Source organism: Vanessa tameamea, chromosome 4, assembly GCF_037043105.1.
Source record: "Vanessa tameamea isolate UH-Manoa-2023 chromosome 4, ilVanTame1 primary haplotype, whole genome shotgun sequence".
NCBI lineage: Eukaryota > Metazoa > Arthropoda > Insecta > Lepidoptera > Nymphalidae > Vanessa > Vanessa tameamea.
Window position 1 is genome coordinate 9,012,541 of NC_087312.1, and position 25,756 is coordinate 9,038,296.

Here is a 25,756-nt window from a genome sequence, read left to right on the forward strand (position 1 = left end):
CAATTTAACGAAATTATACAAACTTTATATATATAGCTAATGTTAAGGTTTGGGTGATCTGTGATGAACGGTGATCGGAATAGGTTTTACAAACACATAGAGCTGTTACAACTTTGAAATATTTTAATTTATTTCTATTTTCTGGATAGACGCTAGAATTACTAAAAAAAACTCCCCAAAATGAAAAACGGGTTTTATTATATCATACTTTATATAATGTAACACGTGTTCATTTATGGGAGTTTTTTTAGAAATTCTAGCGTTCTACGATCTCGAAATCGTTTGGAAATTACTAATTGTTGATTTTGCAAGCTTACTTAACATTAAATTTCCAGAAAATCCGGCATCCCGAATATCTTTGTATTTAATGTATTGCATCTATTCCAATCACTGTTGATGACAATAATGTTCAAACACACATGCGGTACAATGGCGGGTCCAGTCTGTACGTACTTAATGGCACTTAAGATATTGCTAATACAAATACCGCAGGTACATTTAATTATAGTGATATTAAGTCCGGCCGTTGAGAGATTGCTTTCCTGACGTCAGTCAGTTGATCATGATTAGTGATACCATACGAACATAAACATTTGACACAATTTTGCGCGATAACGTTAAATATAATTTAATTAAAATTACTTGTAAGTTGACGTAATTTTAATGTTTTTAATGTTATTGTTATTTAAACGTAATTCTTCGTCGTCCATTCAATCACGGACCCGTCACAAATGCATTCTCTTACCGCCCAGACTTGACGTATTGTGTTTTAAGAATGAATTAAATTTTATCAAAACGTGACGAAACATTATAATAACAAATCAACAATAATAAAGTAAATTTCCCTAAACACAATAAGTTCCATCGATTCAGATTAACTTTATTTAATTACAAGACATGAATTGTACTATATTGGAGCTAATTTAATATTATATATAAACATATATGTATGTATGTATATGGAATTTATGATATATTTATTCAAACGCCTTACGTCGAGACTGCGTAACTACCTTCAGTATGATGTTTTGAAACTATTACATTGTCAATGTATTTCTTGAAGTATAAGAGTCGATAGCTTTTTAATATAATTGATTAAACATGATTAAGGCAATACAATTAGAGACCAATATTAACATTAACAAATAGAAATAAACGTAGCTAAGATTATATCGTGTATTTATTTGTGCACTAAAGACGTGAGCCTCTTGACTCCGGACTTAGTAGTGCCTTTGGTCTTCTTCGTCTGCTCTTTAACACCTCTGAAAATAGTAATATTATAATATTATATACAAGATATGCTCCTTCATCCATTTATCAACTGAATGCACTATCAGATAACCACACACATACAAATGTAAAAAAATATAAATTCGCCTATATGAAAAGAAATTTATCGTAAAACATTACTTTTACAATTTCACGATTTCGCAATGTAGTATTTATTAAAATAATTTATTTAACTAATGTAAAGACACTATAAATATATTAATTCGGACACTTACAAGTATCGGGTGAGATCTTCAATATCCACAAGCATGGAGTCCTGTCCCATGTGAAGTTCGTCACGAGCCATCAGCAACTTCACTAGTGAGTCGTTCAAAGCCTCGATCTGGGAGTGAAGTTCGTTCACTATCACCTGGAATAGACAAAAACGCTTATAAATTAATTAATATATTTTTAATTATCTCAACTTTAAGCATGTTATAAAAAAAATATGTTTGTATTATTCCCCGGTCCATAAACCATCTCTAAGCAAAATGCGAGGATTTATTATTGTGTTGTAGTGACGTACCAAAAACAACAAGCACATATTACATTTATAAGGCATAGATAAATTAGTTAATTAGATAAAGTTAGTTGTAATTTGAGAAGTAGTAGGAATAGAAGAAAAATCAATGATAATGTTTACAGCACCAATAAAATATTATAATAGTATACACACAACGTCGATTGTACACGTAAGCTACGAATAATATTAAAGGGTTGGGGAGTGATCAATTGCGTTCCTGGGCTTTATTTGAATAGATTTTTCTATTCAATATTTCTAATGTCCACAAAGGAGTTATCCTTTGGCGTATAATTCTATTCTTAAATCGAGTTTTGTACTTTGATTTGACGTGTTTTTATTTCCTGTCAAAATGGTAGCTAAATTTCAAGGATAAATCTTTAGATGAGAGAACTTCACAAAATCATGGAGTTTTATATAATGTGTTTGAGAATAATCAAGCCCACATTATTTTCATACAATAATAACCATTTATGCAGTGCATGAAGATACTCAGCTTTGTTTTTTTTTTCTGACAGAATCGGTGAATGTAGTTATATATTTTTTTTCTTTGAGTAAAATATTCCAATAAATATTCCAAATAATAGTTATGGTAATAGCTTTGAAATTTCTTGGCTTTTCGTAAATAAGTTGAAATCATGCGAGTACGTTTATACAAAGTTATTGTGGCTTGAAAAATGACAATGGATATTACTTATGAATATGTTTTACATTTTTTTCTTATCAAAATGCAAATTATCATTAATATTTTATAATGTACTTATCTAAAAACCGTTCTATTATTACATGCGAAGATAAACATGTTCATTGCTCGGTGAAAAAAATGTTTTACGAAACGAATTCTACGTGAGTATCGCAACAGCTGACAGCAAAGTTCGATTTCATTATTTGTCACAGGTTTTTTTTACCTTCCCGTTAGAAGGCAACAGGGACAGGTGCACTGACAGCGAAAAAATGTTGTCGACAAATATATGTTTCAATTCAATTATATATTAATTAAAATAGGTTTGATAGAGTTTCTGCAACATAACGGAACCTATAAATTGACTAATAAACAAAAGGACACTCTCCGCGACTTTGTGCCACCCACCATAGAACTGGTGATCTCATATGATTGTTATCGAGAATAAATAAAATTTCGAAGTGCGGATAGCGGACCACAATATTAGTAATTAACAACCTGCAGTAGTTATATTTTTAATAACCTTCTTTGGTAGACAGACGAGCATATTAGTCATCTTATTGTTAATGGTGACATTCGCTTTTAGAGATTGTCAAGAATTATAAACCACTTTTCAATTATCATCAAGGATGCCCCTGGTGTCTGTAATTACACTAGCATTGCAATGTGTAGCTTTTTGGCGGCAGAAGTACTGTTGAGTGAATGTGATATAGTTTACTATAAGAAGCTTCTTCAGTGACAGATTATTAATCCTATTTATTTAAGAGCTACTTTGAAAATGCTAAATTATCGTTTATAAGTCGGCTTCTTATAGTCATCAAAAAATAGACCCAAACAAACCGCATCGAAGCAGTATTGTACAATAAGCTCGAAATCGTTCACTTCAACCAGATAATGGAGTTTCTGTCCATATTTACAGGAAGCTATTAGTTAACAAACGTTCGCATGCTCTACTTTAATGAATCATGGGTACCGAGTCCAAGTCCGTAAAATCGGAACGCGGTGAATAAAGTATGCTCCGAGGTATTAGTACGTTTACATCATCAAATAGCAGTACTTTATAAAGAAGCAGTAGTGACGTTGAAGTGACGAAACAATGCATTTGCACAATAGCCATTGTAATCGAAATGTAACGCTTGACTCGGCAAGATTCGAACCTGAGGTTGTACGTAATTGCAAGGTCACGGAAAAAAATGTCGAGTATTTCCAAGAATTCTTTAAGCCAAGTTTTAAAAGAGCATGATTTAAATATGCTTTGATTTTAAAATAATGAGGAAATGTTGATTATTATAAGACGACAAAAACTTTAAAGACGGTTTTTTTCCAATGTCCGTTCCAGTAATTATAAAACGGCAAGATCAAAGCGTAATTAAATAAAAAAATAATAATAACAAAAAAAGACACATCGTATTTTTATTAAACCCGATGTTTGTATTTTTAATTAAAAAATAACTGACAAGTAGAATTTGTTCATGCACAATGTTCCGTACCGATTACACAAATAATTACTTAAATATTGTAAATATTATTTTATTAGTCGATTTTATTATTGTTTTATAATTAAGTATTGCATTAACATCGGGCAGTAACACAACAACTATACACTAGTAGTAACACAAAGTCACGGCGATATTCCATAATCGAAAAACGAGAATTTTAAAATTACCACAACCTACCCAGCCCTACCACATTTTGTGAATATAGTTTGTGTCACTCTCGATATTGTCAAGGTTTAACTGCGTTCGTATAAGGTAACTCAAATACGTACATAGATGAACCCTGAAAACATTACACTTCACTTTTGGGCAGTCGTATAAAAACGGCGGAAATAAGAACCACCTTTTTTCCGAAGCATTTTTTGATGTCATAATTAAAATCATACGCATCTTTTTCTTTTCTTTTGTATAAACATATTAGATATTTTGTTCGTACTGTCGGTGTATCTTTCCATCGAATTCGTTTTTGTTGTACCTGAAGATTTATTTTAGATTGACAATCGAAATTTATTACCTATATATGTATTAGAATTACCGATTTTATTCGGACTCTGAAGAAATATAATAATTTAATTTATTAAATTAATGCTTTTAATAAACATTTACAGGAGTTCACGATTTTTTTAAAATTTTATCTTTTGACGTCAAAGATACAATAAACCCGTTTTGTTTTACCGTCTTATCGTGATCGACGAACCGTTGATTCCATTTATCAGTAAGGATATTTTTTCAAGACAATGTGTAGTGTATTGCTAATTGTTTCCACTACGAATAAAAAATATATTCATCTTTTTCAGTTGGTCAGCTTATCATAAACGAGTGAAAAAAATCTTGTTATATGTTCATCTTATATTGCAACAAGGTTACTGAATAAATTAGAGTTTTCATACTCGTTTAGAATTTCGCAGTCAGCACTATATGTAAAAACATTTTAAGAATAAAAAAATATATATTATATTATGAAATTATTTTTAGTATGTAATTAACAAATAATTTTAAAGGTAATTATAATATTTATCGATATTTTTACGGCTCTTATATGAGGTACACCCTATTTCTTATCTACCTATTCAATATCCTATATTCGGACCAAATATTATAAAATAAACATTTGTTCAAAATTTCAGCTTCCTAGACCCAGTAGTTTTGGCCGTGCGTGGCCCGGATTAACGGTTTTCGTGTACAGATTTCGCAACTGGCCCTTGAGCAAATCTTAAATTAAGCAAGAAAGCACGTTGGGAGTGTATGTTTGCTGTGTCCCAATTTTTTTCTCATCGTTCGTTTGTGCTTGTTTATTAGTAGCGGCAGTGAGGTATTTTTCTTGCGTTCATCTTTATCTCGTAATGAGGATATGTCCTCATTCACTTACGCATGATATCCCTCAAACAAGCTATGTAAGTATATCCTTTTGCCTTATAACATATTCACATACATACTCTCTTACTTTTTTGTAGTACATACATGTATGTCAGTACTACGGAAATCGGATCCGTTACAGATAGCTTTGAATTTTTACCACTTGGTTATTAAAAAAATGTATTTAACAATTTACGAAAAAAAAAAAACATATCAAATTATATGCAATATCTATAAATAAATTAATTTTAACATACGATCACATGAGTTGAGTTAGAGTTTTAAAAGTTTTGCTCGATATTATTTGTACTTACTGTATTTAATGTTGTTTATATTGGATATTATATTTTTAATCATGTGAAAATAATAAAAAATATTATGTCTTGCAAATGTTACCGGCATCGCCAAAAAAATTTATGAACAAAAAACTTTCGAATACCAAATTATTCCAATTTCAAAAAAGTATTTATCGAACCTGCAACTGTGCGATGTTCATGTCGGTGAGCAGATGTCGCGACACGCGGCGCCGGTCGGTCGCGAGCGGCGCGCTCGCCTTCTCCATGCTGCGACGCAACATCTCCGTCACCGGCGACACGGCGCGCGTGCGACGCTCGCGCTGCGTCACAATATGTACATACTTCAAATATTTACTACATACATACACTATATGCAATAAGTATTCATTTTCTAGAAATAAGTCCTCATGACTATGTCGTTCACCGACGCAAAATTATATACATATATAGTATAAAACTATGCGCAACCACATTTGCATTATATTTGCTCAACAGCTTTACGTGCTTTCGTGTTTTAGGAAATTGGCAGTATTGCCAATTTCCCAACTCGCAGTACAGTACTGTACTCAAACTGGCCTGATCCGAGTCGGACCCGAGTTTGAACCTTGGATGTCGGAATCACCAGCTTCATAAGCTAACCACTAGATTCAAGCCTCGTAAATTGGAATATGATAGACACAAATAAGATAATCATTATAATAGGATGTGCAGTGTCTAAAGATTTCCAAGATTTACTTGATAATGTTTTGACTTTGTTCTAAATTCAAATGGCAAAGCACAAAATCATTAATTTTACATTTAAAATATTAGGTAATAAATAAATGAATTCATTTAAAAACATCCATGTAATAAATGAAAAAATACTACATACATTTTAAGTCATATAGGTAGACTGACTTGCAAATGGGCCACTTGCCGATAAGTGGTCACTACAATCCCTTATAGACTTAAGAATAATTAGTACTATAACAAATATTAACAATTCCTCATATCACCACTGCACCATTAACCTTGGGAACTAAGATGTTATGTACTTTGTGCCTGTAGTTATACTAGAACATTCAACAATCTAAAGCTTTGTTTACAGACATGTAATTGTATTAATGAAAAACTACAATTACCTCCATTTGTATACGAGCCATTTCTTTAGCCTGAGCCAATGCTATCCTAGCTTCTGTTTGAAGTGTTGCTTGTAAAGCAAAAAAATCTGACTCTTTAAATTCAATTTGACCGAGGGATTGTGTTGATCGTGACTTAGAAGATTTAAGCATTAGAGATGTCGGACGTGTCTTTGCACCTGCAACATATTCATGAGAAACATGTTAAAGTTGTTATTTATCAAACAGCTATTATATATACATACATATTATGCATACAAATACAACAAAGTTAATTTCTAAATACAACCCATGAAGCATGACATGTTAGGTTTTATGCGAAGCATTAATGTAAATAATTTGGTTTCATTAACTATAACATACAAATATTAAGCTTTCTACAATTGTATAACACTTAATACTTGTATAAGCACTAATTTTTATAACTATGAGTCTCTCTAGAGGAAAAAGAACACACCTAAATATATCTGACCTTGTTATAAATGTTATTCAAACCTTATTATAAACTATAAAATATGACAGAGTAGTGGAAAAAATATATAAATATTATATTTTTATATAAGAAAATAATATGATTGCCAATAATTACAAAAAATACTGGATTAGAAAATAAACACTGCTAGTATTGATATTTACTTAAATTAATTACTAAAATTGTAAATAATTAGATACATCAAATATTTCAAATATAATGAACACCTGAATACCTTCAACTTGTTGATAGATTTCAGGTTGCCAGTGATTTTAGTGCATAAAATGATATTCTAAATGTTACATAAGCTTAACATATTTGTTAAATAATTAAAAGTGAAACATCTACAAAATACACTAAATCTATTGAAAACAACAATAAATAAAATAAATAATAAGAAACATTAAATTAAATTATTAAAATAACACTAATATTTAGTCATTGTTAGACAATTAACCAAATAGGTATTAGATAATATTGACTTTCTTAAAAATGGCCGTGTCACTCATTTGTTTCAACTTACAAAAGCAATTATGTATTAAATCTGTAGTAACTGTGAGAAAGTTTGTAAACAATTACATCGATATCTTGCCATGCAATATAATTTCCAATAACTTACCACTTTGAGTATTTGTATTTTTCTCATGTTTTGTAATATTTACTGAGAGTGGTCTCGTTTGGTACGGATGATTGAAATTGTTCTTGCTAAATAAACTTGATCTTGAAGAACTTTTACTATTACAGTTGAAATTTCTTTCAATATCTGACGTTTGAGATTCATTGTCAGATGCAGTTTCGTTCATAAAACATATTTGTAGATTTTTCCCTGCACCATACATAGCACATATAATTTTTAGCAAAACAGATAGTATAGAATGAAGCAATGTGCAATATTTAAAAAATATGTGATGAATGTTAAATACAACACACATTTACCCTCCAAATTTTTACACTCCTTTAAGTATGTACTATGAATAGCATATAATTCTGGATACACTTATCCATCCCATAATAGTTAAAGCAACACAACAGGCACGATTATTTTAAAAAACAACAAATTTACTATACACAGTAAAAATTTTGAATTCCGAAAGAAAGTGCTTACCATTTTGTAGTCTTGAATGTAAGCTGGGTTTCTTTCCCGGTCGATCTATATGACCTAAACTATAATACTCATCAGTATCAACACCCATGGCCAATCTTTTCCTGATCTCTTCTCTGTCATTGCGTTTCTGTAAATATTACGATGAGAAGTTAATACTCATGACTGTATAATATAAAGAGCAATTGAAATGTCAGTCAATATATTCATTTTACTTCTCTGTTAGAAGGAATATCTGGCGTTATAGTAACTATTCTAGTAAATTTATCTAATATATTAGGATTATTGTCTAAAAGTGTTGGCCATTCAATTTCTGTTTGAGCACATTCAGCCGCACCATTAGCACGAGGGCTTAGAGCCATATCATTGTAATAATTATTATACATTGGTATATCAGGAACATTTGGTTTTAATAACTTAGTCTTTATTGTATGTAAGCTTCGTTTAAATCCCGTCTTTTCATTGTCAACAGTATTTGGTATTTCACTAGATGTTTTCCTAAACTTTCTTTTAAAATTTGTAAAAAAACTTTCAAACATCTTAAAACTAATCAGTCTTTCAATTTTTGGTAATAAATGGCACAATTGTTTTTTTTTTTTCAACGTATAATTAACATGTATAAACAAAAAAAATATTAACTGCTATCCTGTCATTCCTGTCATAATTGACATTTAGGGCAAGGACAAATACGTGTTCCATTTTTAATCTTTTCTTTCTCCAAATCGTACTTTATGGTCTGCTTTTTATTGGACATTTATTACACCTTTCACAGTGCTTATCGAATATCATTATAAAATATAAAAGGTATACTCACTAAACAGCAAATATTATCAACGGATTCGTGATTATCATACGTAATAGTATATAAATCTAAAAGAAATCTAGTATCCTTTTTATAATGCCTTTGTTCAGAATTGAAATACGGCATTGACGCCATCACACTTGTTTATATTTAAAATAAAAAGACGATAGGAAGCACAACGTAGTACGAACACGCGACAAGCAGTCTGATCTGTTCAACTTTTGAACAAAAATGAATGTAACAAAACATTAAGAAAAGAACGACTGACTGCCTACACTGTTGAATCACGGTAGAAAGCTAAACTGAGTACCAATTGTGTTGGTAATTTTAACGGTTAATGCATGGATGAAGGAGACGTGGACCAAATGTGAATGTATACATTTACTGTTATTAAGCGCCAAATTTAAAGTTATAAGATAATACGGCACTTACAAAGTTATTTTGATATAACGATTGTATTATTCGATCACCATCTCAATATATTTTTATTATGAGTATTTACTTACACGTCTTTCAGCATCTTTAGCTGCTCTTAGGTGGCTTTCGATTGTATCAAAATCTAACTTAGGCAACGCTGTTTCAATATTATATACATCGAAACTATCTGAAATATAAATTGTAAATATAAATGTAGTACCAGTAGAAGTAACCTGTAACTGTATATGTACTTAGCATAGATATTGCAACGTTAATTTGAATTTATTTTCCATTACTATAAAATTCTCTATTCAATTTATAACTAGTAAACGTGTTATATAAAAGACTTTTAATAAATTTATATAATAATATTGCGTATAGCTTTTATAAATTCATACAGGATTGGTACCTTTTTAAAAGTAGGTTTAACTTACCCAAATCTGATTCAATCTGATCGTTTTTACGGACGGACGCATTTTGACATTTTGGTACAGTTTTTGTAAAATTCTGTCTAACTTTTGATTCACTGAAAAATATAAATCACAATATTACTGTCAGATGAATAACGTTAGGTATATAAAAGTATTTAACCACACCTCATTTCGAACTAACACGATTTATTCAAATCTTCTACGTCCACGAGCAATTTAAATTGACTTAACAAGCTACAGCTGTTCCTTAATAATACTCACTACCTAATTCGTTCGAATTACATATTGACCGCGTCAATTCTATTTAAAACTTTCGTGTTCGATCAACATTCGAACTATATGTACACATGGCTTATTGATTTAAACTTGATTTTTTCCACTGACAAATGTTTCAGTATTCATATAACGAAAATTGGTCACGACTTGGATTTACGCATTGAATTATATTACAAATAGAAAAGTACCTAATATTATATATCAAACAACATAAGTTCTTCGACTATGCCAATTCGATAGGAATTGAAGATTAGAAATTAGACTTAATAAAAACTCTAATCTTCCTCATCTCGTATCGATTCGGACAAACATATAGTAACGGAACCGACCCTCACTCGTTCATATTTACTTCAATTTACCATTATTGTCATACGTATATAATAAAAACAAAGACATACACATAAGTCTTAATAGAATGTTGATTAACTTTGGAAATTAGCTTATTTTGTGTGCTCCTTTTGATACTATCTTCATGATGACGGGATCGTGTGCTTGTTTCACAATTACGATTCGAGGAGCAAGGTAGTATATTATTCGAATTTCCATCAGTAATAACAGGTATATCTTTTTTATTTTCAGCCCATAGTTTATCGCGTTCTCGCATTTCATTCAGTTTTGGGATAATTTTTCTTAGCTCAGTACTTAATTGCTTAATTGTGTTTTCAACATTATGACTCAGCTGTTCCGTGTCGTATTCCTCCTCGTAAATATTAATTTCATCTTTTCCATCAGACAAAATAGCATCAGTTATTTTGTTTCCAACATTATTATCGATTAATAAAAATGTTGGTCTACTTATATTCATTTCGGTCCTTGTATTACATTCATTTTCTTTATTGATATTAGTAACGTCTTCCATTTCATGGTCATTGACAAGGTCTGGTGACACAGTGTCGTTTTTATCGTAACCGTCGTTTTCTACTAGCTTTTTTATAACGTGATTTACTACGTCACTTATATTATTAATTGTGGTTTCTATTGGTTTCACAAAAGTTTCTTTTATATCCTTTCTAAGTTCTTCTAAATCATCTTCGATATTTATATTGTAGTTCAATAAGTGTCTTATTTCATCTTCAACTTCCTTATTAAAGTCACCTATGATATCCGTTGTGTGAAAATTGTTTTCTATATCAGTGGTCGAACAATTGAAATCATAGTTTGCTGAATCGACATTATTATTATTATGTGATATAGTTTTTAAAAGGTCTGGAATGTCGTTTCTAGAAGTACATATAGATTTTTTTATCTCCTGTTCTTTGTTTACATTTTCTTTTTCAACGCATTTAATTTCTTCATTATTATTATCTCCCTTAAGTTGTTCATTATTAAAATGCTTAGAAACATTATAATTTGATTCAATAATATCTGCATCCAAATCGTCGTCCGTCATGTCATTTTCCGAATGATAGTAGGGCTCAATATTTGACGAATATTCCTGTGTAACATTAAGGTTTATTAAATAAAAATATACTAAGTTATAGAAATAATGTAATAGTGCAAAAAATCTCCTTCATTCTTATGGCTTCGTTTGTATTTTTATTACGAACAGGTTAAGTTGCTGAACTTTAAAGGTTTCAAATAAAGATTATGTCACCTGTAAAGTATGAGCTAAGTGCTGAAAGCCGGGATAGTTTGGATTTACGATTCCACGAGGCACGGGATGTATACTCTTTTCAGACATTTCATCAGAGTCCGAAAGATCGAAAGCTCGTTCTTCATCAGCAGGTGTTGTATTTGTTGACACATTAGCGTCGACTGCAACAATTATTATGGTTTACTTAATGTAAATAAACCTTGATATTATAACAATATAAATTAATATTTACTATACTTACCAGTGGAACTCTCTTGGCAACATAAATTTGTCTGCTCTCTTTTTTCCACGCTTTCCTTACTAATATGTGAATATTCTATTTTCTTATGATTTAATCTATATTGTATGTTACATACAATAGGTTCGTTTTCCTCTTTATTTAGTGGTTTTGAACTTAATGTTCTGTTCTCTACAATATCAGGAGAATATATGTTACGGTTTAAGTTGAATTGAATGTTTTCTTCTACACTATTGTTTATTTTTGATTCTATATTGTTTGAACCTAACCAACTTATGTTGTTAATATCCTCAGATATTACGTTTACATCATCCTCAACCACATTTCCGTTATCGTTGACGTTGGGGATCTTCATGGTTACCTGTAACAAAATAAAAATATGTTAAAACAGGAATTTAAGCCCTCAGTAGTTATTGGGGTTAAGCTGACCCATGTGTGCTAAAGTAACTTTCGGTATAATTTGATTACAAAGTCAAGAATTATGATATGCCTTAGGAATAGATAAAGTCATTTTGATTAAAACTATATTAACGCAGAAGAACTATGCTATTGAAAATTATGAGTAACAAACAATCAAATAAAAAATATCTGATATCATAAGTAGCGAGCAAGGTCCTTGATTGTCGTATTTATAATACGTGGACTGTCTCCTTGGTTTAGCGGCTTGATATAAGAGCACATATCCCGAGGTTTTGTGTTCAGACGCTAGTTGGACCCTGTAATAAGTTCTTGATTTTTCTATCGAAAAATTCTCAGTAACAGCCTGAAGTCTGGAAATTGAAATTGTGTACATTCCTGTGCCTTGAAAAGCACGTAAAGCCTATGGTCCTGGTCGTGTCGGATTAGCCATCCCATCCGATCATGAGAGTGACAAGTGTGTGCGCAAATATTTGTGTAATATAATATGTCCTGACTAGTTCGCTAGTCTCACTTGCGATTGGGCGCTGTGACCAAAATTGCTCAGGACGACATTATCATAATAGGTTGCCACGTGGACATATAATAAAATTCATGGGTAAAATACGTAAAAGTAAGGATAGATCAAGTAGTACGAGTTATATTACTTGAATGTACCTACTTAACTAAATTACCAGTTAATCATAGAATATATTATATTGTTAAAATACATACTTTATATAAAATAATATGTCAAATTATGATTACAGTTCAAAGATCAATAAATCAAATTAAAAACCTGAAGAAAAGAAAGCCACGTCACGACAACTCGCAATTGGAATGGTCAAGGACATTGTGCAATGCAGAGTTTTAGTGTAGAAGTACGTATTATTAAACGAATTACATTTTTATTTAGTACTTATGTATGAATATATTTAAAATGTTTACCTTCTCCAATAAACATTTTTGAGCTTGTAGTTTAAAAAAAAACCAATACTAAGCGAGACATACAATTATTGGATTCAATCTATTTGCGTAGAATAATTAGAATTCGTTAATCTTATTTTAATCCAGGACATTTAATTACAAATAATTAATTCATATACATTATTCATATTATCCTTGACATGAATACCTACTGAGTTTCTTGAGATAACTAAATATGGAGAAAGTAAAATTTGCTGTGTCGAGTAAGAAGAATAGATAAGCTGTATATTTAATAATAATAATTCGCATAAATAGGGAGTGGGGCGAGAGTCTGGCCCTTCTTAAATAAAAAGATATTTACACTTCTTAGTGTAAACATCTTATATAATATTATAATATTTTAAAAATTAATTATCAAAGCTTATGCCATAGGTAAAAAAGGAAAAAAAAAATGGGTGAATGACGTTTTGCCTTGAATATGAAACCACGATATCAACAAAACACGTCACTACTACTAATGTATTTTTTTTAATGATTTTGAGGTGTTAAAAATATAAAGAAGCGCAGGACGTATTATTCAATTGATAGTATGACTTTGTCTGACTCATCAGATTTTCTACCGCAAAATAAAAACTTAGCATTGTTCCGTTCTAGTTTGAAGGATAAGGCCAGTGTAACTACAGACATAACATCTTAGCTCCCAAGGTTGGTGGCGGATTGGCTATGTATGGATTTCTTACAGCGCCAATGTCGTTGGGCAGTAATGACCAATCAGATGGCTCGTTTACTCATCCGCCTAACTATGAAAAAAAATAATTACAGACACTAAGTACTATGTATGGCATCATAATTATTTTTATAAAATGGATCAATACATACCTAACACTACACGTCAAATATTAAGTACTTACATTGCAATTGCAAAATAGGTAAATTTGAGAAAATTCTGTTTATATTAACAGTTTTTAAATATGAAATACCTACCAACTGATAATTATATTTTTCAGAAGCTATTGCCCCTACTCGATTTCATAAATATATTTAATATGTTTTACATTTAAATACTTAAAAAAATAAGAAGTCACATAGTACTCGAGTACACGAAATATACTGGAATTTGAATTTTTTGTGAGGACTGTATTTGCAATTGCGACCGATATTTGAACGCGGCGCAACTAGTTTTATATAACGGAATTGGCACGTGGTGTGGTACCTTTGGCATAGAGATAAGCCCTGTAATGCCGCCTGGTTTAATACTCAAAGCAATAGAGAGGGAACAAATATCGTTGAAAACTAGTTTTATTTTATGTTTACATGGATACAACTTTTCGATATAAGATGTGTTTACATTTGCTATACAGAAGAAGGTTAAAAAGTATAGCCGAAAAATAAAAAAATGCCTTTAATAACACTTGAATACATATTGAATATAAGTTTTTGATTTTGGCGTACATCCTAGTTTTTCTTCGGCAACTTCCTGGTATAAAACTTCCAGAATGGTCGGAGTGTCGGTATATACATCGATATTACTCGCTCACATCGCTCTTAAATAATGAGAATTAAATAGACCGTGAAAAGATAGAATTAGTTTAGGGTTGGTAAAGATCACAGAATTAGTTGCAATCACCAAGTTCCTTTGTTATATATAACAGACAAAAAGTATACAAATTAAATGAGATAGAGATTACAATAATTGGAATTAGGGCAAGCGAACAAAAAATGAAAAACCATTTATTTTTTATTGTACATAGCGTATGTAAAAAATGCACTGACATTTTCATCAAAATCCATCGATCGCATCAAACTTATTATAAAAGCACAAATAAATAATGAGATTGTTTTCTTTTCTAGTGTTTTTTTTTTAATATGTAGCACAGACGCACTTACTTAATTAATCAACTATTAATTAAATTACTTTATATTTACAAACTAAAATGTCATCAGCTTTTATAAGCAATATTGGTAATGAATATTTAAACACGTAACTTCGTAAGTTAAGCTAGACGTTAAAAATAGGTCAAATTGTTTTAAAAATTCAATTATTTGTATGCTTAAATATTGTAATTTGGACATAAGGTTTTGATTTAATGAGATATTAATTAAAAAAACAATATGCTTGTCATATTTTTAAGTGGATATATATATACGAGTATATACAGATTCAGTTTCCGATCTTCTATTATTATTTCAGGTCCTAATAAACAAAAGTCGTGTAGATATAATCCTTAATAGAGGCATATTTTTGAGTATATTATTATTTGTCGTATATTTTTAAAACTTTATTATATAAACTTATTATATGCTTATATGCTGACAGCTTGTAAGTGAACTTAGTAAATCCACTTAAGTTTAATTTGGGTTTCATGAAAAAGCAATAATTTAATTTTTGCAGAAAATATAATCTATATCAAATAAGATATCAAATATTATTTAATGTCTAAAGTCTTTATTACGGATAAAAGGGAATAACGTAATAGGTATTCTGAAGCATATAGTCGACCTCAATCCTTATTATATCCACGAACAGCAGATAAGCCGTTATAAACTTCGTCGGGTAATATTTACGTAAAATATCAATATAACTCTTTATATATATCTCATAATACGAACATAAATTCATTTATTTTATTTCAGTTTTTTTGAATGTGGAACTTTATTTACTTTATGGAAAATTGTTTTTGTATCTAGCTTAATTTTGGTCAAAACATTTATTTCATTAAATCATTAAGTATGTAATTATTATTTTAAAAATCGTTGATTTATATATCATCATTCAATAATAATATTTATTTACATACGAATTATTAACTTAATTACATATTACTTAATATATAAATACAATAAATCTATGATTAAAAAAAAACAGAATTACTTTTATTTGCAAACCTAAATTATCTAAAATAAAAATACTATATCAAAATTGTTTATTTGAAAATGATTTTATTGATACGAATTTACCTCAAATAAGAAAGTTCATAAAATATTAAACGGTGGATAACTAATTGTAAAGGATTTCATTAATTCACGCTTCAAAGATGAAAACACAATACTCACTCGGCTTAACACCTAGACAAGAGACCCAATTTCATTCCTTTAAATTCCACTTGTTGCCTTCAATATTCAGCCAAACAATATTAAGTCAAATAAAATAACAAAAGTGATCTTAATGGAAACCTCTACTTTCTTTGAATTCAAATTTTAATTCGTGCCCTTAAGTGACGTTCACAAGTACATTTATTTATAGAGAAATAAATTAAGTGTTTTATCTCTAAATAAGAAAAATGATAATGGTTAAAAAGGCTTGTTCCCTTAGTTTTTTTTGTTACGTTTAAGGCTTTTGTGAATCGTAGCATATTTACCAATGCGTAATATTTAGCTTTTACTCATTGTACCTACAAGTACTAGTGTAACATCTTCTTTAAAGCTATTTATAATTTTATTATATTATGATATCGTTATAAGAGAAAATTGTTTAATACGAGATATAGTAAGTACTTATGTACAACTAATATAAAAAGGGACCCATGCAATGCCCCTTTCTAACCAATTACTAACTGTCGTATTTATCCCTTAAGTTAAATGTTAACCTGGTATAAGGAATGGGTATGCCAATATCCAGGATTGAACCTGCGAATTAACCATAGCCTGCCATTCTATATACACGCACCGTTGAGTTAGTGATGCTTCCGGAAAGTAGACAGCATGGACTATTTTTAAAATTTCCCAATTCAAAAAATAGCTTTGTTGCGACGTAAATTACTACTAAAAGTCGTAATACGTATCTGCGCCAAATGAAGAAGCACTACCATAGACGCTTACTGCACATGGCTAGCTGCCAGCGAATTGATTTTTTGCTTAGAGCCGGCGCCCAAGAGCTCATCCATTTATTAAGAACATCCTTTTTTCATGGTAAAATAAAATTCCCTTTCCACATATCCGTAAAGCAATATCAGTCGCGTGAGTAAATATCTTTCTCCTCATGGAAGTCAAGCGGATCTTCTTCGGAAATAGTCTTTTTTTTTTAAATGTTTTTTGGGAATTTTGAAATATAATTAAAATAATGTTAGCTACAGTGTGTTCTCAGAACATAATCAAATATGAATTTAAAGCCCACATTTTTATAATCTACTTTATAAGGCTCGAGAAATAACGTTAAAATACTGTTCATTGCGTCCTTGCTTTATTCTAATGTATTAACTTTTTTTGATGTATTTATGAATCAAACGTTGCAACTGACGTTCGAAACCAGTTCCACGCAATCAATTGACATTAAATTTTGCAAACACTACTTATTGCTGGAAGCGATATAATCTAGAATACTGAACACATCTCTGATTTGATCACTGATTTGATCAAAATAGCCAAAAAAAGTAGCCTCTTTTAAAAATTATAAATAATTAATTATTAATCAAAAATAATTGTTTAGAAGAAGCCAAACATTCTTTGTATTTTAATAATATAATAAGCTAAGGCAAAAGCCTCTATATAAAGTAATTTTCCGTCATAATTGTTAATTGTAGAGACATAACAGCCTTTGTTTAGTGTACTTAATTTAGGCGCAAAACGACGGAGCTTCGTACTAACAGCCGCAGAGCAAACACAATCGGCCAGCTACCTTATTAAATGTTATACGTATACTTTTACTGTGGTATAAATTGTATTACTTAAGTTCTTAGAGTAATATAAATTTCTTATAATAAGTAAAAATAAACGCATTCAACGATCACAAGGAAATACTTGCATTAATTAATTAGGAATTTATTGAGTTAGTGAGGGATAAAATAAATTTTATTGACTAGACTAGTAATCTATATGTTACTGTAAAAGCTCGAACTATTGTGAATGGTAAATGTCCATAAAACTTTGGGATTCGAACTTTTACCATAATTCACTTGGTAAATCTTACGATTTACATGTTAAGTTAGGTTGGAATGGTAAAAGTCCGAAAAAGTCGTCCTTTATAATAAATACTTACATTTACCAACTCATGTCGGTAAATCTTAGGTTTTACTGGAAAATCTTAAGATTTACCTTAGTTCGAGCTTTTACAGTAACATATATATCAAATGAATTAATATCAATCCTCATATACAATGACTATATTAAATTGTGTTATATAGTGCAATGCCTTTTCTGACTGTTCGTTTTGAATTATTGAGGAGGAATTGAATACTGTACATTCCTAACCACATATTGGCATGGTTGAATGAGCGCAGAAAACAAAGAGTAGGGCATATAGCTGATGAAGATGTATACTCATGTATATAAGCACTGGGAAGGCTGGTTGTGAAGAGGTCGCTTGACCCGATGATACTACTTTCCTCTGCTGTCCGAAAATTGGATAAAAAACTTACTTTCGAAATTATAGGTGCGTCGCAGTTCGTATTGATAAAAGAATACTTCCTTACGTTAACGTTCACAAAAATAATAATTCATAACAGTCAAAGTTAAAGTTAGTATCTCAAAATTAAGACATTTTTTTTTATAAAATATTTCTTATAACTAATAGTTAAAGGCATTATAAATAGCACTAAATTAAAAAAAATAAAATTTCATATCCAAATTTCATTTACAATTTCTTATACAATAGGACTTTATATCTGACTATAAAATGTAAGATTTCTCTCAAAGTATTCAATAAACGATAAGCATCCCCTTATTGTTCCTTCCTTAGACTAGAATGCGGCGTAACAGCAATAGTTCCGTAGTTATTTGGCATAATAGAATTGGCCCTTCGGTATTATATTAAATAAACTCTATATTAACAATCTACGAGCTAATACTACTATATACTACCTTAAAAATCCTTATTATTCGTATATCTCTACGAAATGAAATAAGTCCTTCTTATTGAATCAATAAATATTTTAAGAAAATATAATATACTTAGTTTTAATTATGTTTGCGTTTCAGTTTACGATCATGACTTCTCAATAAACTGAGGAGTCGGAATATATTATATAAGTAGTTTATATTATCTTTCAAGTAGTTCATTCTTGAAATCTTTGTCTTACTTCGATGAATGAATGAATGAAGTAATGTATAGAAATATTAAAACTCAATTTAATTTTGTTACAGAACTTTAACATATTTATTTTGTACTCGTTTATCAGTAGAAAACTTTAAAGAGAGAAGTTTTGATTGAATTATCCGAAATAACTTACAGTTATCAATTGTGAACATTTTTATTAGATTTGACATTTGATTGATACACACTATAACGTTAAATAAATTTTTGAAAAGTTAAGAATTGATGTCCATTAATAATAATCTTTAATATAATCTACAAAAAGGTACGCAATCTATCTTGGTTTTGTGAACCAGCTAGAAAATAATAATAAAAATAAATGCCAAAATGAGGCGAAACATTTTTTTTGATCGTAAAGCACTCCCGTGCTTCATCATGGTGAGTCGTGCAATATGTTTGAATGTTGCGCAGAAAAAAGTGAGTGGGACGTATGTCTGATGAAGATGTATACTCGTTTAAGCACTGGGTAGACTGGTTGTGGAGAGGTCGCTTGACCCAAAACTGATTATGTATAATATTTGTTTATTTCTATATTAAAAAGGACCACGGTATAATATGAGGTGGCCGGATATTTAATATTATTTTTACAAAACCTATCATTGGAAAACTATAAGAACGACAACGAAAAAATTGAAAACTATATTTTTAATTACGTGAGGAGAAATTTTATAAAGTCAAAAATAAAATGTTATTTAAATATAAAAGTTTGAAACCTGCCGATTGAAAATTGAAAACCCTGTTTGATTCCAGCTAAAAATATTGAATATTTACCTCCAACTGTTGTGTAACTTTACTTAAAAATATAATTCAAATAATTATTCAAATATTTATTTACATAAATTGTTTGACGTGTATGCTTCTCCTGCTAAAATATTTCTGGTCTTCTGAAAGCTAAGTATGACCTATTTTTTAATTCCAAGCACTCAACCGAATACGAAAAAAGTATATCTATTTAGTAATTCAAAAGCCCCGCGATGCGACTCAGTAGTGGTAATAAATAGTAATAAAAGATAAAACTCTGAAAGCATTCATCGTATTCAATACATATATTTACGTATTAATTTTATTTATAGCACACTCGTACAAGTTATTACGCGTTCGCTTCGCTTGGCGTAAATTAAAATATAGTATCTCATATATCTTTTATTTAATAGCTTTTATATAAATAGTAAAAAAAAAACTATTAGCTTTGTGCAAGCCCGCTTGGGTACTACAAAGGACATAACATTTTAGCTCCGAAAGTGAGTCTATGGGCATGGTGATCCCTAATCATCATATGGCCCCCATTTGCTATTATTCCTACCTAATGTAAATAAAAAAAAAACTGAAACAATGAATGAGTAACTAACACATAAATATTCGCATTCGCACAAACGACTAAATATATTAACAGAAAATTAAATTCAACCATCTGAAAAAAAAGTATATTAGTGAGTATACATAGGTATTATTGCTATATATACCTAAGAATATTTTGTCAAAAGTTAAATTGGATCAAATAGAAAATCTGAAACGAATAATATGAAGATTCTCACTGTTAGATTATTTCAGGAGAAAACATATTTTTAATTAAGATCTGACACATTTCATCAAGCCGCTGGAAATGTAAACGTGTAAAGAAATTCAAAGACTTTTAGCGTCACAGGAGCAGCTTCAAGTGTCTGTCCTATTAAAAGTTCAAGCCGCTACTCATGAGGAGCATAGAAAACTTTAATTCATAAAATGGATAGGGAAAATTTTACTGTAATGACACATGCGGCCAAAATTTATGAAATTTTTGTATACTCTAAAATAAAAACGGTCCTACTGCCTACGAAAATTCGGAAGAGAAAACACAAAAAGTTGAAAGAACTTTGATGTACTATCAATGTGGTACTTTTTGGTTTGTCATTTTGTAACGGTTCTCTCACAAAATGTGCTTAATCACGTTTATTGTATAATTATATAGACCCAAAATTTTATATGTCAATTCATCGAAGTTTTCATTAATAAAATTAATAAGATGATGTGTTAAATAATAGGGCTTGTATGACTGTCTTCTTAATATATAGTCCAAAAACAGCGCGGGCGTGATCTAACGTTATTTGCAGCGAAACGGACGAGCGTTGGCGTGACCCGGCGCGCCCTCGCCCTTTCCTCTCTAGTTAATGGCCACTACAATGATGGATAACTCAAGCATGTGCTTTCAGCGACACTGTTAACCCACACCAGCCCCTCATTTACATATTCCGAATTCTAAAAATGTGTTTCATGCTAATTACGAAAAAATAACGACCTTTAAAAGCAATTTATTCTATTTGTCATTTATAAATATGTGAAAGATACTTTCATAAATAGTCTTATTATTTTGTCGTTACGAGAAGAGACACAGAATTTTCTTGGCACGGTAGTAAGTATTTTGATATAAGTATTGATTATGAAATTACATTTTTAATACATATGTAATTATATTTAATACGACTCTCTCTGCTCGAAATAATTGTGTATCACTAACCAAATTTAAATATCAAATTGTATAATTATCGCTGTTTAGTTCTCAGCCTTGTTTAGTAACTATTTACATTATATGTATACTGATTAATAATGTAGAACCACTGACATACTGTTCATAATCTTCTGGGATACTGTAAAATATCATATATACAATTAGTAACCTAACACAAAATTACTACATCTTACTAATATGATATATTCCTAACACAAATTATGTTATCAAACTGTTATAGAATGAAATCATCCTACAATTACGTTGGTACGTTTGATTTTGTTGTAAGTAATTATTAAATAGCTCGCGACAAACATTTTAAAATAATTAAGTAGATCCTTTATCATTAAATTAATTCATCATAATCATAATCCTCAGCCAGACCACAAACTGTTGCTGTTTTTTTATTTAAAAGTAAAAAATTAAAATAATAATTGATTAATATGCTAAGTACTACTTTATATTGTAAATTAGAATCTTAACATCTTTGAACTATATCAGTAAAATAAAAAAATATAGGCACGTCTTTTTATAGACCTTTAAAGAAAGGAAAGCAACATAACCTAAGACGTCAAGTAGAGTAGACCAATTAGAAGAAGAATCTGTAAAGCGAGATAGGAGCTCATTAAAACATGCTTTTAAAGTTAAGTAACACACGTAAGGGGACGTACAATAAAAGAAAAAATAATTAATAAACATTTTTTCTAAGTCATGAACCGTTTTATGATAATATAGGTACATAAAGGTTCAAGGTTAAAAAATCAGGAATGAGACATTTATATATTTTGCATTGTTTAACACGTAAATATTAAGAAATAGATTTTATTTTGGTCTGTCCAATTTTCTTTGTTTAATGACAATTGACAAATGAGATGCTGACTGTATTTAAATTTTTTTAATAAACAATGAAAACCGAAGAAAATACCAATAAATTATATTGATTTGAAAGTATCCGTACGCAGGCAACCATATAATAACGTTTTAGTCACATTAAAGTTAGCCCTCTAAAAGATCTCATTTACCTCGCTCATATCCAATTAAACGAAATTCAATAGCTTAATACATCGAACGGGGCTCAAATAGCTAGGGAGAATGAATCAGTCAATATTCCCAACGGGTGTTAGAAAATGCAATTCTTAACTAAAATACTGTGTTACAATAAAGCGAACCTAGAATAAATGGATAGATTGCGACGTAAATAGCCCCTACGACCGTCGTAAGCACTTCTCACGCAACCAATTCAATCAATGTACTCAACAAACTGTATAAAGCCCTGCTAATAATGCTACAAAGTTATTTTATAAAGTAAAAATATATCATATAACTAATATTCGAAACAAATTCGCATTGAAAATGTATAATGTTTTAAATTAACACATTCAGTACAGTGTCTATATCAATATAGACATTTCGAATAGAATATGAGAGTTTTAAAAAATCATTTTTATAATTATAATAGTACTGATGCTGCTGCTCACAGCGTATTGTGAAAATAAAACGTTGTTTTTAAATAAAATATTTTTACTTGTTTTCATTGAAACGCGTGTACTCGACATATTTAATGAGTACCGAAAGTAATAAAGGCTGGGTAGCGCTCTAACATCGCCTACTTGTACTTAAAGTAGCATTTTAAGATAACGTATACGTAATAAAATAAGATATATACTTACACATTGAAATGTTTACTTAACCAAACAATGTGTAGTTTGCTGATTGATGATTATTTAAAGAATACATAAGGATTAAGTTCGATCAAGAGATATATTTTTTCTGTGTAATATCTCGAAATTATTACATACATTAAAATTAACGCGATTACTTTTTCTCATATGAAGTTAAGTATACAGAATTACAATACATGTTTTTCAAACATTATACATGAAATTACAGCAACTATTTAAAACCATATTACATAACCATTATACACGCTCCGATTAAATAGAAAGTAATTTAACTTTTTATATGAAACTTTAAAAAATAGTTGCTTGCAAAATTTATATAAGACAATAACATAACCTATTTTAATGGTTTTCGTATCCTATATTAACAATTGTCAATCCAATGAAATATTGATATAAGTGTAATAGTATGTCACCTGACTTAGAAAGTAAAGAAAAGGCACAATTTATGTAAATGAAGATAAATTCTATAGACAAATAAGAAATAACATTTATTAACAATTAATCAATAAGTAGAAATATATATATATGTGTCATACTGTATCATTCAACAAAGCTACCTTTTATTATAACGTTGTGATCAATAAACTAACATTGCATTCAATCAATACTAATTGATATGTCGTAACTTGAGTGGTAGTTAAAATTAATGAATTATTGCCGATTAATATAAAGGTGTTTATTAATTTATTTAGAGTAAATCTAGAATAAAAGGTGGTCAAGCTCAAGTGGTGGTTGTTTTGCTTAAAACAATAAATTATTATTAATAAAATATCTGTATCGAGAATTGAATAAGTAATGAAATTTAATGAGAAAATTTCATAGATTTTCTTATAAGGCTTAACCTAAAAGGAAATGAAAATATATTTTATAAATGATTTTTATTATAAATGAAAAGTATATAGGAAACACGTGTCACACAAACCTAATAGAAAAAGGCTGTATCTAAAGGGAACCAAACATTTTACGAAACTCAAATTGCAAAACAAGGGTTTTATAAAACATTTTCTAATAATACATTTTACAAATTCTTAATATTAATATTGTTATGTAGAGCTAGTATACTGTGTGATTTATGTTGTTTAACCAGTATTATAAAATGAAACATCACAAAAATTTGTGCATCGTGTAACATAACGCGCAACAGACTACTAGAACAAAGCTATATAAAGCTTAATGCGAAGAACGATTAAAAAATATAGACATTGTACAGGACTCAGTTAAACAAACTATTTTAGTAACTGTACCTGTAAAGGGCGCCATCCTGACTATAGCTTAGCGCAGCCACTGAATAATAAATGCAGCGAGCAAGGTTATCTTTAAAAGGTTCGCGGACACTGTTTTAAAAGTAGCGATGCCACGTCCCCGATTGTCGTTCACTATACACGGTTAGTTATAAGAATGCTTTACGTCACTCAAGTTAACGAGGTTATGGCATAAGGGATGGTTTGGCGGTGGGCGGCGCGGACGGCGTGCAACCACCTCGGTAGTCGCTGCAAAATGATCGCGTGGCAAAGGCACGCACCCGCCCGCCGCCAATGTCGCGCCGGTTTCCATGAAAACCGACCAGTTTTTCTCATTAATTTTCTATTTTTCTTCATTAAACAAATAAATTTATTATGTTTGCATAATTTATTTTTAAAAGTAAAAAAAATTATAATTTTACAATGAAATGGAATAAATATAATCTACTCATTACAGTACAGTATTTAAAAGAAAAATAAATTATAATGCCTAAGCATGTGACATATGTATTTAAGATATGGAAAAGTAGTAACTATCTACTACATATTTATTGATTAGTCGTTTACGACCCTTAACCTTTAAACCAGTTACCAGCTGCGTCTGAAACTTGGTTTGATTACAGTTCTTAAATATAACATTACTTTAAAACCAATATACTAAAACATATAAGGTCATTAAAAAATATGCTAGTCATTACAATCCATTCGAATTCAATTTCTAGAAAACAACGTAGTACGAGGTGGAATATCGATGTTGTAGACTCTAGACCGGAGCGCCTCCTACTGCTTGTAATGAAAATTAAACAAGAACTTTGAAAATTCAAAGAAGAAGTTACTCGGTTAACATAAAGATGTCGCTTTTGCCCTGAGCCCAGCTGACCATTATGTAACTTTTAAAATGCGCCAACCGCTCAAAAGATGGCGCTAT

The 25,756-nt window shown here is 30.1% G+C and overlaps 1 protein-coding gene across 2 annotated transcripts; it reads right to left on the reverse strand.

Moving 5' to 3' along the window:
• Nucleotides 1-259: 259 nt before the first annotated feature.
• LOC113394347 (schwannomin-interacting protein 1 homolog) lies at nucleotides 260-25,075 on the reverse strand. Of its 2 annotated transcripts, XM_026631627.2 has the most exons (12): nucleotides 24,832-25,075; nucleotides 12,073-12,430; nucleotides 11,832-11,992; nucleotides 10,636-11,672; nucleotides 9,965-10,056; nucleotides 9,620-9,717; nucleotides 8,315-8,441; nucleotides 7,829-8,035; nucleotides 6,741-6,916; nucleotides 5,799-5,939; nucleotides 1,506-1,639; nucleotides 263-1,262 (listed from the first exon to the last, which is right to left on the reverse strand). In XM_026631627.2, the coding sequence occupies exons 2-12, from the start codon at nucleotides 12,422-12,424 to the stop codon at nucleotides 1,181-1,183; spliced, it is 2,607 nt and encodes an 868-aa protein (XP_026487412.2). In that variant the 5' UTR covers nucleotides 12,425-12,430; nucleotides 24,832-25,075; the 3' UTR covers nucleotides 263-1,180. The 2 variants fall into 2 exon arrangements, with proteins under 2 accessions (XP_026487414.2, XP_026487412.2); XM_026631629.2 differs by lacking the exon at nucleotides 7,829-8,035 and having other exon boundaries at nucleotides 260-1,262.
• Nucleotides 25,076-25,756: the final 681 nt, after the last annotated feature.

Coding starts and splice junctions, on each gene's coding strand:
- LOC113394347 (XM_026631627.2), bottom strand. CDS start 12,424: ATGAAGATCCCCAACGTCAACGATAACGGAAATGTGGTTGAGGATGAT. Junction 11,993..12,072: donor TTGCCAAGAGAGTTCCACTG/GTAAGTATAGTA, acceptor TAATTGTTGCAG/TCGACGCTAATGTGTCAACA. Junction 11,673..11,831: donor ACTTAGCTCATACTTTACAG/GTGACATAATCT, acceptor AATGTTACACAG/GAATATTCGTCAAATATTGA.